The sequence below is a fragment of the Sturnira hondurensis genome, unplaced genomic scaffold (genome assembly GCF_014824575.4).
Source record: "Sturnira hondurensis isolate 20B ecotype Veracruz unplaced genomic scaffold, ASM1482457v3 Scaffold0018525, whole genome shotgun sequence".
NCBI classification, from domain to species: Eukaryota; Metazoa; Chordata; class Mammalia; order Chiroptera; family Phyllostomidae; genus Sturnira; species Sturnira hondurensis.
The window spans coordinates 13,094,046-13,110,101 of record NW_028091156.1 but is presented as its reverse complement, the minus strand read 5'-3'; the positions used below and the strand labels follow the sequence as shown (position 1 = coordinate 13,110,101).

At 41.1% G+C, this 16,056-nt stretch overlaps 1 protein-coding gene across 1 annotated transcript in view; it reads left to right on the top strand.

Annotated features, from left to right (window-relative positions):
- The window catches only part of FMN2 (formin 2), a 272,539-nt gene extending 260,418 nt beyond the window's left edge, over positions 1–12,121 (top strand). The window contains exons 17-18 of the mRNA XM_037069426.1: positions 8,956–9,037; positions 11,248–12,121. Coding sequence (XP_036925321.1) covers positions 8,956–9,037; positions 11,248–11,274 — 109 coding nt within the window. The 3' untranslated portion in view covers positions 11,275–12,121. The remainder of the gene's footprint in view (positions 1–8,955; positions 9,038–11,247) is intronic.
- Positions 12,122–16,056: the final 3,935 nt, after the last annotated feature.

Sequence of the window (16,056 nt, the reverse complement as noted above, 5' to 3'; positions counted from 1 at the left end):
CTCACAGAAACAGAGACCAAAGGGTTGGTTACCGGAAGGGAAGGGGAATCGATAAAAAGGCGGAGGGGAATTTAATCAATAACATTGTGATAAGTTTACATAGTGACAGATGATTCTGGAAGTCGTGGGGTGATCCCACTGTAAGATATAAAAATGTCGAATCAGCCCTGGCTAGTGTAGCTCTGTGGATTGAGTGTGGGCCTGCAAACCAAGTGTCACTGGTTCGATTCCCAGTCAGGGCACATGCCTGGGTTGCAGGCCAGGTATCCAGTAGGGGGTGTGCGAGAGGCAACCACACACTGATGTTTCTCTCCCTCTCTTTTTCCCTCCCTTCCCCTCTGTCTAAAAATAAATAAATGAAATCTTTAAAAAAATGTCGAGTCACTATACTGTACACCTGAAACTAATATAATCAATATAAGATTATATACTAACTATACTTGAATAAAATATACAGTTGAAAACATAAAATAAAAATTGGAACCAAATTACACAAAAGCAAGCCTGCCATGATCAGATGTACTTTCTGTAGAAAGGTAATTGTGAGCTGAACTTGAAGGATCTGTGGGAAGAGGAGAAAAGGATGGACAGACCCAGGGGACAGAGGCACAGAGGCCTCCCACGGGTGGAGGGCAGTGTGGTCCTTTGTGGTTCAGCCCAGGGAGCATTGCAGACACCCAGGAGGAGTTAGGCTGGTTGGCGATGGCCTTGAATACCTTACTTACCGCACTAAGGAACTTAAACAACTTTTTCCTGGCAAACAAACACCTGGACCAGATGATTCCCGTGTTGAGGGCATTTGTGAGGGGCGGGTTACACCTAGGCAGGGTGCGGCAGTGATCCGGGTCACAGGAGGAGGAGGTGCGAGAGGAAACAAATCAGGGACAATGGAATGAGACATGTTGTGACAGGCTTTAAAATCATTACGAAGGAGTCATTAATCACTGAACTTGTTAACTATGTGTATAGGCACAGAGGGGTGATGAAGAGGGAGAGAAGGTATCCAGAGGGTGAATAGTTATGTTCCTCACCAAGGCCCGGGTGAGTGAAAGGAGAACAATGTCCCCGGGCTTGGGAGCAGGGGGTGGGAGGAGGTCAGAGCCACAAGTACGGATCTGAAAGTCTTCAGCACGGAAAAGACAGGCAGCGTCGTTGAGTGGAGATTTCCTACAGAATTGCAGTCTAGATCAGAGCCGAGATTGGAGCCCTGGGAGGAAAAATAACATTTGAGGGGAAGTTTAATAATTAAGAAGCAGCAAAAGAAATTAAGAAAGCATCTCCAGAAAGATAGTTGGAAAACTCAGACATTCTCTGAGGACCAAAGGGTAAGAGAATTCAAAGACTAGTTAACCTTTCAGTGATGAGCATGGTGGGGGACCAGGAGCTGGTGGGGAACGCCAGCTAGGAAAGTACAGGCGGTTCTTTGATTAGCAGAGAGACTGATGGGAGTGATGAGTGTGTGTTTGTGTGTGTGTGTGTGTGTGTGTGTGTGAAGACTTTGTTTTGTTTGCATTGAAATGAGAGCCTCACATACAGCCATACCCAGCTTTCCTCATTTCTAGCCATTCCAAAACTATGGGGAAAAGTGGTTTTTCTGAGATAGTTTATCCACGAGTTATAATGTTCTACATTTATGGAATTATACACATTCACTCAGGAGCTGGGACAGTAGGGAATTAATTTGTTTTGTTGCATTTTCTTAAAATTTGTCTCGTTTCACCCATGTATATGCATGTCACCAAAATCAGTTTCACAAATATTGATGTCTATCATCTCTACCTATTGGCTTTGTGTTCAATACATATTGGGAGTTTTTAGGATATAAATATAGAACATGTGTATCTAACTGTCATGGAACCCTAGATTTTAGGCTAGGGGCATTCCTCAAAATTCAGTTCATATTGTTAATCAAAGGGACAGGCTTGCGTCGTGCCTTACGGTGAAATGAGTAGAGTGCCAGGCCCTTGGGGCTTCTCAGAGAGAGAGTCCTGCTCCAGCTCTGAATGTCCATTTTGGAGCCACGGTCCATCACATCAAGCAGCTCAAAGGTGTTATTTTTTTTAAAGAAACCTCGGTTTCCTTGTGTCAGGGGCTACTTGGTGTTCATCCCGATGGCCCCTGTAGGCATGGGAGGTGCAGATGCAATGTTTGCCCTGAAAGAGTCAGAGGCCGTCGGTGATGAAATTCAGGAATTCAACTCAGACCCAGAAACATGTGGCTGAGGACATCTAAGTTCTTTTCACGTGAGATAATAAGTGACATTTTGGTGAGTGTTTCCATTGTAGTTTCAGGGGGGTTGTGGTTTTGCGTGTACATAAATATATATATATATATTTTTTTTTAAATCATTGAGGCTAATACAGGAGGAAAGACAGAGCCACGAGTAAACTCCCCCAAATCACCTTTAAACCTTCAAGGTGTGCAATGCCCACTCTGGCTTTACCTGGAACAAGACCCAGGCTTCAAAGCTGGTGCTCCTACCCCTCACCAGCCTTTGTCTAGAATCTCTCCCCACTCTCTCCATCTCTCTTTTGGGTTAAAAATGGTAAGGATGTAGGCAGGCACGCTGGTGTCTGTTTCAGCAAAGTCCGTGGTGAACTGGTAATAATGATAATTATGGCTACTCGTAGCCTATTGTTATAAGGACCATCCCCACACTGTGTAGGGACCTCAGACCTGCGACATCCCAGCGCTGGGCTGCACTTGAACCTCTCAGGGTGTAATGCTCAGGCTTCTCCCAGCAAGCCGAGTTGGAGCCAGCAGGAAATGAATCCGTCTGCCACAGATACTTATTTAGACACAATTATTAATGTTTTGTGGCTCCGCTTCTCCTTCGATTGACTGATGAGACTATATCTGTTGTCTTGATAAGATTGTGGCCAGCCTGCCTTAGCTCTAGAAAGTAGATAAAAATTATTCTCCCTGAAGGCTCCAGGGACATCTGGTTTCTTTTCTCTGTCTGTGCCAGAAAGTATCTCCCTTATTCATCTCAGAGACTGTCTTTAAACTTAATCACACTGAACTCTTTGTATATGTTTGCGGGACAATGAGTGGGTCCGGAGCCCAGGAGGGAAAGTACCAAGAAAATGCATTCTTATTAGGACAGAAATAAGAAGCCTCACCCCTCGTTTAGAATAATTCTTAGTGCAAACTTGTGCAGCTATGCTAAGGGCAACATTTGAGAAACTTTTCATTTTGAAAAATACCAAAATAAAAGTAGTCATTGGAATTTAAATTAGTCAGTAAATTGAGTGATGAAACGTATTTTTCATTCTATTACCTACCTGTCTTCTCTATAATATAAACCTTAAATTAAAAATATTCTTAATGAAAGTATTTTTTATTCTATCACCTATCTCTGTCTTCTCTATAATATTAGCCTTAATTTTTAAATATTCTCATTTTTTGGACTCAAATTTTCCATTAGTAATAATTTATTTCTAAGCTTAGTATCTTAAAACCAAATAAAGTTGCTACAACTTAGAATATCTGTATGTAAAAAATAAAAAATCTACATTGACATACCAATATTGAATTAGTTTCCTTTAGGTTACATATACAACTTTAGTTTTAAAGGGTAAGTTTAATACAAGAGTTTTTCAAAGTAAGTTCAAGCTTTGATACTCAAAGTTGTTTTGTTTTCCTCTGGTTGTTTCTGCCCTTTAAAACAATTGCCCCTGAGGGATGACCTCAGTCATATATCTCAGTCATATTTCTCACAAAATGCCTCACTTCTTATCCCAAAGGTGATCTCTGTGGCATCACAAACTCTATGCCATTGCCATTGAATGGTGCCGCACCTCTTTACCTTGCTAAGCTTGAACTTCAGGTCTTGCAGTCATCCCAGTATCACTTTCCACCTCTGTGGACACACTGCTGAGTAAGCAGGTTGGCTGGTGCAATCTGACTCAGGTATGCACTGTCCTGGAATCTTACACCCCTAGGCATGTAGAACAGTAAAGCCCTGTGTATCTGTACGTCAGACTGCTGGCCTCTGCCCCCTTCCACACAGCTGCGAACCCTGAAGTACGTGGGAACCGGGGAGAGAGGGAAAAGCCCTGCAGCGGCTGAAATTACTTACGCCTCCAAGTCCAGGAAGCCTGCTCATCTAGTGAGGACTGAACTCAGAGTCATGGCTGTAATTTGAGGCGCCTTTAGATCCTCGTTATCTGCTTCTGCCCTCTAATGAAGATACAAATTACTAAAAGAAGAGGAGGCTGTTGCATGCTGGTGCTAGCTGGCAGTGATCACAACCTGCTATCCAGGAACAAAGAGAAAACTTCAACAGTAGACACAGGGTCAAGTGCAGCAAAGTACCAAGCATTGGGCCAACATGCAGGCAGGCTTCTGTGTGCATCCCAGGAGGCCTTTGGGTGGCCCTGTGTGAGCACATGACGACAGTGATGTGTTGTGGCGATCACTGGCCATCAAGTATGAGTTAAATCGTTCCATTTATTTGAGAAAGAGAAAAGTTCAACCTGAATCTAGTATAACTCATATATACCATCTATACTTTTATGTTTTCAAAAAGAGGAGAAAGTTTAAGTTTTTTCAAAAAGATGTCATTCCAAATTGGTTTGACAAAGAGGGGCCCATGCCGGGAGCAAGTGTCCATTTTCTGGGCATAATCCGTGTTTTTCTCAGCCATTGCGGGAGCACAACTTTGTTTATGATGAAAACTGTTTTGCTCAGATCGGTCCCCTACTCTGTTTGCCAAATCTGATTCCATGTGTTTTTTTTCCTATTCCCCATGATTAAATTAATCCTCAAGATAATGCCTTGTATTCATTGATTGCTTTTGGCCCTCCATTTATGAGACAAGTACATACTTTTGCAACTTATTCCTGATAGTTTTGTTTCTGAAGGTTCAGAGCCCGTGACAAATATTGCAGCGAAATTTATCGCCACGCCCTCCCAGTTAGCATCCCCCATCTGAAGGGTAATGCTCCATTTCTGCTCTTCTGGTCTCTGCTGTCTGCGCTGCGGTCGCTTCTCCAAAACCGGGAAAGTGCCGACAGAAGACTTTCCCTTAGCACATGGTTGGGTTTGCTCGCATTTTCCTTCCGTTGTCCAGATTGCTGATTGGAAGTTGCAGTAAGTCTATCAAAGATGCCATCCAAAACTTCTTAATTCCTCCTTGAGAACTTCTTAGGTCTCAAATAGAGTGAAGTGTCAACTAACACGTGCCCTGGCCATCGCCTTTGTGTGAATGCAGCCACATTGAAAAGAACGCACCTTTGGGAGTCGTGCCTGAGAGCCAGCTATGTGTGTCTCTGCACGGCATCCGTAGACCTCACCCGGACAGGGGTTAAAACTCGAGTATAGGCAACATTTGGAAGCCACGGGCTGAGTGTTTCAAAGCAACGATGCTTTCCTCCTCCTTCGAGTAAACAGAATGTTGTATTTCTTTATAAATGAAGTATTGCCCCTCCTTTCCAAGCAGAACATACTGGTCATTTCTGTTTATTATTTGAAATGTCATCACCACCATTCCTTTTCACTTAAAACCTTTGATGTCTGGTTGTGAGATGAACATCTTTTTCCTGCTGGGTTTAAGGAGCTGGAGGCCTCGGCGAATGAGAGATGAGGCGGGAAGGGAAGAGGACGGAACGCAGACAACCAGTTACCCAAGAAGCCCGAGCTTGCCCTGACACCCCACCGCCATTGCCCAGACGGAGAGGCCGAGGAGGAGACACTGGGATGGACAGCCTGCCTGGGCCCTCCACCCTGGCTTCTCCCTCATTATTTTTCCTAACTCCTGCTGACTCTGGCAGTGTGCCTGCCCTTCAGGGACCCATTCTTTTTTTCCTGCCTAAAGTATGGAAAAAATGTCTTGTCGTCAGAGTTCTGTTGAAATGAAATTGGCACTTGGAAGAAGCAGCGTTGGCTTAGGAGGGGTGGGATTCACAAAGTGCTGAAGTGAGCAGTTCCTTGTGGTTTGGGGTCGTGCCCCCTCTGGTTACAGTCTTTCTGTGAAGTGGAGAGGGTTGAGGAAGTGTAGTTGTCCAGGGCCTCAGTGTGCTCACCCAGTCTGGGATTCAGTGCCATCCCTCAGAGTGGGACCCACAGGCCACCTACATCGGATTATTCTAGGTGCTGCTCATAAATGCATTTCTAAGGGACTAAACCAAAATATAGAAGAATAGGGGTCCTGGGGTACCGAATTTATAAGAATGTTTTTTAATCGATTTTTTCGAAGAGAGAGAAAGGGAGAGAGTATTGTGCCCTGACCAGGAATCGAACCAGCAACTTTGGGGTGTTGGGATGATGCTCTAACCAACTAAGCTAGCCAGCCAGGGCCCTGCAGAACTGCATTTTAATAAATTCTTGGGGACTCCTCTCCTAAATCTGAAGAGTAGCTGCTCCAGATTCTGACGGTCAGACTTCTCAGCTCCCCAGATCACATGTGTATCTGGAGGTGCTCTTGCTGCAGGGACTGAGCAGCCGTCGTACACGTAAGCAACTGAAGCAGAAACCAGGAAGCCAGCGGGAACATTGGCCTCTTAGTAGTGTGGGGATGCTATTGCTGTTCTTTAAGTGTTGGCCTTTGTATTTATTACTCTGTATACAGTACTCTACTTTCTCCCTCAGTACCATTCCCCCTTTCAAGAAACACATGAAAAATTAGAATTTATCTTTAGAATTTAGAATTTATCTATTAGAATTTATCTGAAACAAGGCTCGGCCATCAACCTGCCCCAGAATGATTCCCATAAGCTCTGCCCACCACCCCCAGTCACCTCCTCTGGGACACAGCGGAGGTGTCTCTACAAGCCGGGGCGGCGGTGATCAATGCACCCTGCAGTCTGCTTGCTTATGTGTGTGTCTTTCCTATTAGACAGTGGATCTAGTTGTCCTTGCAAACTTGAGCTGGCCCAGGGCCTGACCTAGAGTTACTTCCCCATAAATGATTGTCACATACATGGATGAGCTCAAAGATCTTGTGAGGGCTCATCGATGTGCATTCTTCCAAGTTGCCATCACCTGCGCCGTGAGGAACGGCTGTGTTTGTTTTTGTGGAAAATAAATTTGTGTGTGTGTGCACTTCGGCTCCCTGTGATCCTCACGAAAAAATGGGCTTTAAGAACAAGATAAATAAGCTAGTGAGAAAATGAAGATGCTTTGGTGATCTAAATACTTGGGAAGTAGATGTTAATAAATGTCACACAACGCTTTGAAGTGCTCCGAGTAAATTTAAGAGATCTACTGACCGAATTTTGGCTAAGTGCTAAAAACAAAAGTTTCCTTAATTCCCTGTCCAACTACTGCAACTTAAATTTACTGATAGTCGTTTCAGGGCAAATGGCGCCTCTGCAATCCTCCGTTTGTTATAAAGAAAATATTTTTGTCTTCAGATGTTTGGAGGGAGGATTAAAGGCGATTTATGGCCTGGGTAGAAAGTAATAAACATGTTAACAATGGGGCGTCTTCTCAATTGTCATCATTTTCGGGAATTACTAACAATATCAATCCTGTGGGCATCTTCTGTCCTAGAGGAATTACTTCCATTTGTCACACTGTAAGGTTCTAACATTGACCTTGTAGCTCCTGTACTGGATGAATTGTTCCGTTGTATTATTTAAAAACAGGGATTCACTCAGCTATGTGGGAAATGAGTTCTCTCATTAGCTCTTTGGCCACAGGGCTCAAGAAATGTATTTATAATTTATTTCTTTGAGGAAGTAGGTTTCAAGATCTATATATAAAATCTTTTTTTTTAAGATTTTACTTATTGATCTTTAGAGGGGAAGAGAAGGGGAGAAGGAGAGAAATATCAATGTATGGTTGCCTCTCATGCGGCGCCTGCTGGGAACTGGCCTGCAAATCAGGCATGTGCCCTGACTGGGAATCGAACCGCGATCCTTTGGTTCGCAGGCCCACGCTCAATCCCCTGAGCTACACCAGCCAGGGCTGCAAAATCTTTTATTAAGATATCATGGCCCATTTACATTCTTCAGAAATACTCCATTTTTATTCCCAAGGTAAGTCATAATAACAAAATATAATTAACCTGAGCGGTTGCTTTCTTTCTTATGGGACCTCCTTTTATTCGTAGAATTCCAGTTTGTAGATTTCTTATGGCATATTGAAAGTAATCATGGTAACTGTTTATCATACTTGAAATTGTGTGTTTATCTCTGCAAGAACTCTATGCAGTGATAATAGTGATACTGTGATATGTTCTTGGTCCCTCCTACCACCCGAGGTGGTGGAAGGATGTTACCCGACACCTCGTAGCAAAGCCAAAACGCCATGCAGAACTTCATCTCCAAACGACATCCTCATTTAGCTCTACCTTTGGCAAATGCAGTACGGTTTCCCCTGGAGTGTGTGTTTAAAAAGAAATCCTAGTAGCCGTAAATGTTATTATCACTTACTCTCTGTTTTCTGTTTTCAATGAAATGATCGGTTCCCATGCTTGATGGAGTTTAATTTTTTTAAATCTGCCCAAGTATTCATTGCAAATGACTTTCATGCATGAAGAGGTGTGATGTGGAAAGTGCATCTGAGATCATTTTAAATAAACATTTGAGGTTTTTATTTTAAAAATGGGTGATTTAATTATTCTGCTTCTGATCTGTATTATAGCGCCCATCCTGTTTAAGTAGTAGAGCCAGCCTGATAGGCTCACCTGCAAATGGGGAATATTTCTTTACTCTCTTGTCTCCAAGAGTCTTTTAATATAGGATAAAATAGATGCATAAAAATGCTTATCTGTGGTATACTATTCCCTTCTACATCCTTTGATTTTTAAGTTAAGGACCCCTGGGAGAATTGGCCACCAGCTGTAACATTCTGTGTTTTAAAACCAAATGTCAGATAACATTTCTGTGCATTCTTTTCTCCAATAAATCAAATCCATAATGAGTTGAGCCTTACTCACCGACCGTAGGGTGGGGGTGATGGGATCCCTGTGGGTCTTCGTTCAAATGCGTGTGTTTTCTCCCCACCCAGAGTTAAAGAAGCCGAAGAGGTGTGTAGGCAGAAAAAGGGAAAATCACTGTATAAAATAAAACCAAGACACGACTCTGGAATCGTAAGTATCTAACTTTTCTGTTCTGTAACCTGTGATTTTTTCTTTGGCTTTTAAATACTGTGTCGACCACATATACAAACATACAACATTTCAATTATTTGCCTACTACATTTGAATAAATCATGAGCCTCTCACTTAAAGAATTTCCTCTTCCTGGTGCCTCTCATGAGGCCCCAAAGGCGAAAGAATCCCAGTATTCGGCACTCCAAGCTTGAGAATTAAGATAAATACAGAGTGCTTATGTGTGGATATGGATGTGTAGGTGGGATTTGGGGGGTAATCTTTCCCTCTCTTCACTACATATGGTCACAGCATGGGGCTGCGCTTGAACCCCGGGTGGCTCTTCTAATTGCATTAGTGCCACGGGATCTAAGACATAACGGGAAACGCCAAGTTCAGAGCTGTCCTTTGGGAAGACCAGAGGGCTCAGACCTGGTTTGTACCCATACGCAGCTGTATACAGTTGGCCGCTTACGCGCTGTCAGTCAATAAATGGAGTTTAACAAGCTCTTCTAAGTTTCCTCCTTGCCCACTTCTTCCTTAAAAACCAGAGTTTTGCACCCTGGGAGGGAGGCGCTTGGGGGAAATGACAAGATTTTTCACATCATACTGGCAATGTTCTGTTGCGGATTTTGAGGGATTAGTACTTGGTGCCACAGAGTTAGTAAATGATATTCTTTTAAATGAAAAATTAGGTTAGGCTTTAAAATAGGAGGATTTTGAATTGGATTAGTTTAACATCATCTAAATGGAAAAAGAATTAAAATGACCCAAATTTTTATATGATTAAATAGCTGTCTTTAGAAAAAGTTATGAATTACGACTTCAGTTAAGAACTGTTTTCCCTTCAAAAGTCCTGAGCTGGATGACTTCACAGGTGAGTGTTACCAAACATTTGAAGAAGGACTAACACCTCTCCTTCTCAAACTATTCCAAAACATTCAAGGGGAGGGAAGGGTCCCAAGCTTATTTCACAAGGCCGCCATTATCCTGATTCCAAAACCACACAAACGTTACCAAAAAAACATTATTGGCCAGTAGCTCTGATGACCATAGATGGAGAAATCCTCAGCAAAATATGAGCACATTGAATTCAGCAACACATTAAAAATGTCATACACCACGATCTAATGGGATGCAAGGTTGGTACAACACTCACAAATCAGTTAACGTGATACACAACATAAACAAAATGAAGGATTAAAATTCAGGCACAAATAGCATATGATTTCACTTTTATGTAGAATCTAAAGAACAAGGCACATGAACAAACAAAACAGACGGTAGATACAGAGAACAAGCTGTGGGTTGCCGGATGGAGGAAGGGTTGAGGGGTTGGGTGAAACAGGAGAAGGGATTAAGAAGCACGACTTGCAGTTATAAAATAGTCACGGGGAAGTAAAGTACGGCGTAGGAAATATAGGTAATAATACTGTAATTACTATGTGGATAGCCCAGTGGGTGCTGGGAATATTAGAAGGATCACTTTGTAAATTGTATGATTGTCTAACCACTGTACTATGCACCTGAAACTAATACAAAATAATATTGAATGTTAACTGTCATTGAAAAATAAAACTTCAAAAAGACAGGATGGCGTGACCATGAGTACCTTGAACTATGAGCTAAGCATAGTTCAAGGTACTGTGAACTAGCTCGCTACCTAAGTAAATAAATAACCAAATGCAAAAAATTAAAAAAATAAAAGCTGTTTCCCTTTCAGTTATTATGTGTCAAAATTATTCTTAAGTCATGACAAGTAGTATATTATGGTTTACTTTTTCTGTCTTTTTGATTAAAGTACAAATTTAAAATGGATTGAATGAGGAAGAATAATTATTTATCAGTTAACCTCAGTTATGCTGATAGGATTAAAATGAAAGAGCGATTCCGTTTTTATATTCATGGATTTGTACATAAAACTGAAAATGAGAAAGTTGAGTTGGCACCATTTTTTACATCAATTAGAAACTAAATTTTAAGAACGTTTTTTTCCTCAGGAATATTTACTGGTTTGTCTTAGTGAAAATTCCAAAAGATGAAAATATATTCTACTTATATGTCTTTTTCTTTATGGGCTGGTTGCTCTTTAACCTTTCCCAGCGAATGGGATCTGAATGAAAAGGTCTTGTTGGGGCTACTCCGCACTCCATACCTTTTTTAACTTCTTGTTTCTAACTATAACTCTTATCTGGTGCATTTATTTTCAGAAAGCAAAGATAAGCATGAAAACGTGAACACAGAAGAGCAAATGAAAACGAGCCCCTCTCTACCGACTTACAACTCGTTCCGCTGACCTGAAGGCGGGAAGGAAACTACATCATTTTGACCATTTTTCTTCTTTACCTCTTGCATAATCTTTGTGTTTTCTAGACAGTGCACCAATGGTTGAATTTTACATATAAAAATGCAAAAGCAGTAGACCAGTGGAGAATTTGACACCTTTCCTTTTTGTAAAAGTTTTTGGTATTCTACCGATAGACCGAAACAGCATGTATAAGAGGTGGTGTCTGCATTAATTCTGAACATGCTCCACGTGTACCTAAAGTTTACCTTTGTGAGAATATTCCATATACAGCACAATTCTTTCCTTTCTACTGACAGCCTGTTCTCCACGTCACTGCGTTTAGATTTATGGTTAAAATGTTATTTCTAGTGAATTATATCAGTTTCACATCTATGTATACATTTTCTACTCTAAAATTTAAGTGCTATTTATGTGTCATAATTGAGGCTTTTCCAACTTTTGGAGTTGCTCTCCATAACTATATATTTGTGAAAGAAGATGATCATTTTTTTAACTTGTCAGATAATGGGTAGAAAAAAAATAGATAGCAGAAGGGAACCCCTTTCCTGTGAATCATTTAATATTGGCAGAAATCAGAGTTCTGTTTATTGAGGGCTTTTATCAGACTGGCGTTGGAGACCCTGCATAAAACTAATCTGTAGCAGAAGGAAGTAAAACCAGAGGCGTGCGTCTCTGTAACTTTGCTTTGCACAAAGAAAATAGGACTCAATCTTTTGAAGGCATTTAACTAAATGATGCTCATAAAATTGCCAAACATGACTAATTTTTGGCCAGGGGGGAAAAAAGTAACTTCTTGGGTAGATCGGCAACTTGTTAGTTAAACACACCTGCCTGAATATTTTGACATTGTGTACTGGGGCTGTCGCTATGTGTTATAGCAGGTGATTAAAAGTCGCGAAATGAGGATGCCGTGATTCATTATCTGAAGGAGCCTAGGAAAGAATTTTATTTTATGTTGTGGGGGGAAAATTTAATCTCCCACTCTTCTGAGGATACTTATAGTCAGCTTACGATGTGTTGTGATGGCTTTAGCTGACATTAATAGGTGTGGGGGTTATGGTGGTTAATAAGGGGGAGAATTTATTGCAAAACAAGTATGGAAAGCAACTCAAAAAGAGAGTGTTCTGACTCATAACTATGTATTTATGTAAAGTACGGTCATTTACCATTTAGTTTGTCGTTTAAGTGCTAAGAAACAGCAGTGAGTTTTTGGTTGTAGTTTTGTAGTCTTCCTGTCTTCTTCCCTCCCTCCGATGTGTATATTAATATTCTTCGATGAAAATATAGGGCATTTAACAAAGATCGCTATGTGCAATACTGTATTTAGTGTTTCTATTTCAATTTTTTAGAATGTTAATTTATATGAAAATAAAATGAGTAATAAAAGAGTTCTGTGTCTGCCGTGCATGTCACCCAAAGATGCTTGCAGAGTGAAGCCATCTGATTGAAAGCTGGGAGGAAAATGAGTTAGACCCTCTGTGTTTGAAGATTTTGAAACATTTTTATTTCAGGTTTAACAGTTGTTGGTAGTTAAATATTTGATGAATGCTTGTTTTCAGAGATAAAATAAGTATCCTGCTACATCAAAACGTATTTGGGGAAAGGTCGATGTTTGCCTAATGTAATTTTTAAGGCAAAAAGTATTTTCCACTTACGAACAACAACCTGTTCATGTTTGAGAAATCTTTTAGAAATTAGATGCAAACATTTATTTAAAACCGATTAAGTGGTGAAGTGCTATTCAAAGATAACACAAAGGAACGACTGTGGGGCCGAGAAATGAGTCTGCACCCACAGGGCGCGTTGGGAACTACATGTGAGGTGAACGGAGAGACGTGAAAAGGTTGTTTTTTCCACAGAAAAGCTTTGTGTTTAGATCTATTCTAATTTTTAATATAATATAAAAATGACTTCTTTCATCACCTGCATATTGGCTTACCATCTACTTTATGCCAAGACACGGGGCTAATACCTGCATATTTTAACAGAAAAAGGACTGAATGTTGTCAATATTTGAGAGAACTTCCTCTCAAAGAAGCAATGTGGGACACTCAAGAAAGATTCATTAGTTTAGTGAATAAAACAAATAAATAAATGAGAGGAAGAGAGAGAAAAAGGTCAGGAGTTAAAGGGAATAAAAATTCCACAATATATGCTGAACATCCAGTTGCATACTTTTGTCAAGTTGGGGATAAAAAGAGTGTAAAGCAGTGACCACAATTCACAGTAACATCCCATTCAGAAAGCGGAAAGAGCTAAATCTTGAAGGGTTGATAGGAGTCAGGCACGTGAAGGGGAAAGAGAAATGACAAATGGAGACGTGGTCCTCAGATGCCCAAAGAAAGCATCCTTTCATTTGGGAGTTGTATGTACCTAGTTCAGGTGAGACGGAGGAGGAAGAACATAACAAGGAAAGAATGGAGGAAGATGTTGTTTGGAGACATAGAAAGGGAATTTGTGGTAGATACTAATGTCATTTTATTTTAGTTTGGGGTCAAGAGCACCTCAGAGCCGCTGTGGAACGGTGGCATAGACCACCAGCGAGCTCGTTTGGAGGGCAGTCTTTTTTTTTTTAAGATTTATTTATTTATTAGGGGGAAAGGAGGGAGAAAGAGAGGGAAAGAAACATTGATGTGTAGTTGCCTCTTGTGCGCCCCCTACTGGGCACCTTGCCCGCAACTCAGACATGTGTCCTGACTGGGAATACAACGCTGTGACCCTTTGGTTTGCAGGCCAGCCCTCAATCCACTTAGCCACACAAGCCAGGGCATGAAAGGCGGTCTTAAAAGTTTCCAAATGGTTGTTTTCCAAATGTTTGGTGGGAAGGGGATGATGCCACGTGTCTAAGAGAGGCAGCAGGGTGAGAAAGAACATGGAAAACAAAGGCAAAATGGCCTGCACGCCTCCAGGAGAATGAACTCTACGCACATATTAGGAGGTGGGGTATAAGGTAGAGTGAGTGGTGAGGACAGGGACTTGGTCCTTGAAGACTTCATTACTAAGAAACTTCATTCAGTAGCTTGTGAAAGTGATAAATCATTTGGAATTGTAACATGACCTATTTTGTTTTACTTTATGGAGCCCGCTCTGGTACCATTGAGGAGGATAGAGTGGAGGAGTGTTAGCCTGGATGCCAGAGAGCTTTACAGAGCCCGCTGCAATGTCAAAAGCAGAAATTGGAATTATGTGAAGTATTAGTAGCAGACATAGACACTTGGAGCCGAGGAAAAGATACGTTAAGGAGGTAAAATATATAAGGGAAATTATTGAACCTTTAGATGTGAGGAACAAGAAAGCAGATTAAATTTAAGATGACAGTCGGTTTCTTGACTAGGTTATTTGGGGAAGAGTGACCTCCATGCATTAACAAAGGCAACACAGGGAAAATGCTTCAGTCATGTTTTTTTTTTATATATAGAAGAATGCTCCAGAGAAATCTTTTATTTTTTTAAATTTATTTTTATTTTTTAAAGACTTTACTTATTTATCTTTAGAAGGGAAGGGAAGAAGAGAGGGAGAGAAATATCAATGTATGGTTGCCCCTCATGCACCCCCTGCTGGGAACTGGCCTGCAACCCAGGCATGTGCCCTAACTGGGAATCGAACCACGATCCTTTGGTTCTCAGGCCCATGCTCAATCCACTGAGCTACACCAGCCAGGGCAGAGAAACCTTTTCTGATAAACCTACCAAGAAAATCAACCACCAAGTCTTCATCCCCTTAATCAGCTTCATTTTCTTCATAGCAGTATCTTATCAGTATCTTAAATAGTTACAAGGTTATCAGTAACCTTTAACGTATCAGTATCTTATACAGTTATATGGTTATTGGTCTGTAGTCTGTCACCAACTCAAATGTAAATCCAGAAAGATATTTTGCACCTAGTATTAAATGTGTAACATTAGAAGCAATGTGGGACACTCAGTAAAGATGTACTCATTTAGGGAATAAATAAACGAGAGGAAGAGAAAGGAAAGGGTCGGGGGTTAAAGGGATGAAAGAGCCACAACCTGTGTTTAACGTCCAGTTGGATATTTCTAGTAAATGGCAGATATTGATCAGGAATTCATGAAAGAGGTCCAGGATCTGGAAATTTTGAAGTAAGAGCCATCTGCATTCAGGTGGTAGTTGAAATCAACTAGGTGGCTGAAATTTCTCAGGAAAGTAGGAATCAATTTTTTTAAATGAAACCAAAACACTAACCACACTTGGGTTGAAACCAATGTTTAAAGGAGAAACAGAAATAGAGAGGTCACAAAAGAAACCTCAGGAGGGTAAACCCGCAAATTAAAAGCTGGTGCCCTGTCTGATGTGGCTCAATGGTTGAGTGCTTGCCTGCAAAGGGTTGCCGGTTCGATTCCCAGTCAGGGCACATGCCTGGGTTGTGGGCCAGATCCCCAGTAGGGGGTGCTGGAGAGGCAACCACACATTGATATTTCTCTCCCTCTCTTTCTCCCTCCCTGCTCATCTCTCTCCTAATAAATAAATAAAACATCTTAAAAAAAAAAGCTGGGAACCACAAAGAACTAAGATTACAGAAGTCAAAATAAACAGCACTTCAAAAAGAATCTCCACTAACACCTTCTAACTGCCCTTCAAATATATTATTATTGTAAATAATAAGTGTATAAAATATATGTAATGACTTACTTCTTTAGTATCCTATTTAGAAATCTGCTTAAGGGAAGCAGTGTAGAAAAAGTTTAAATCA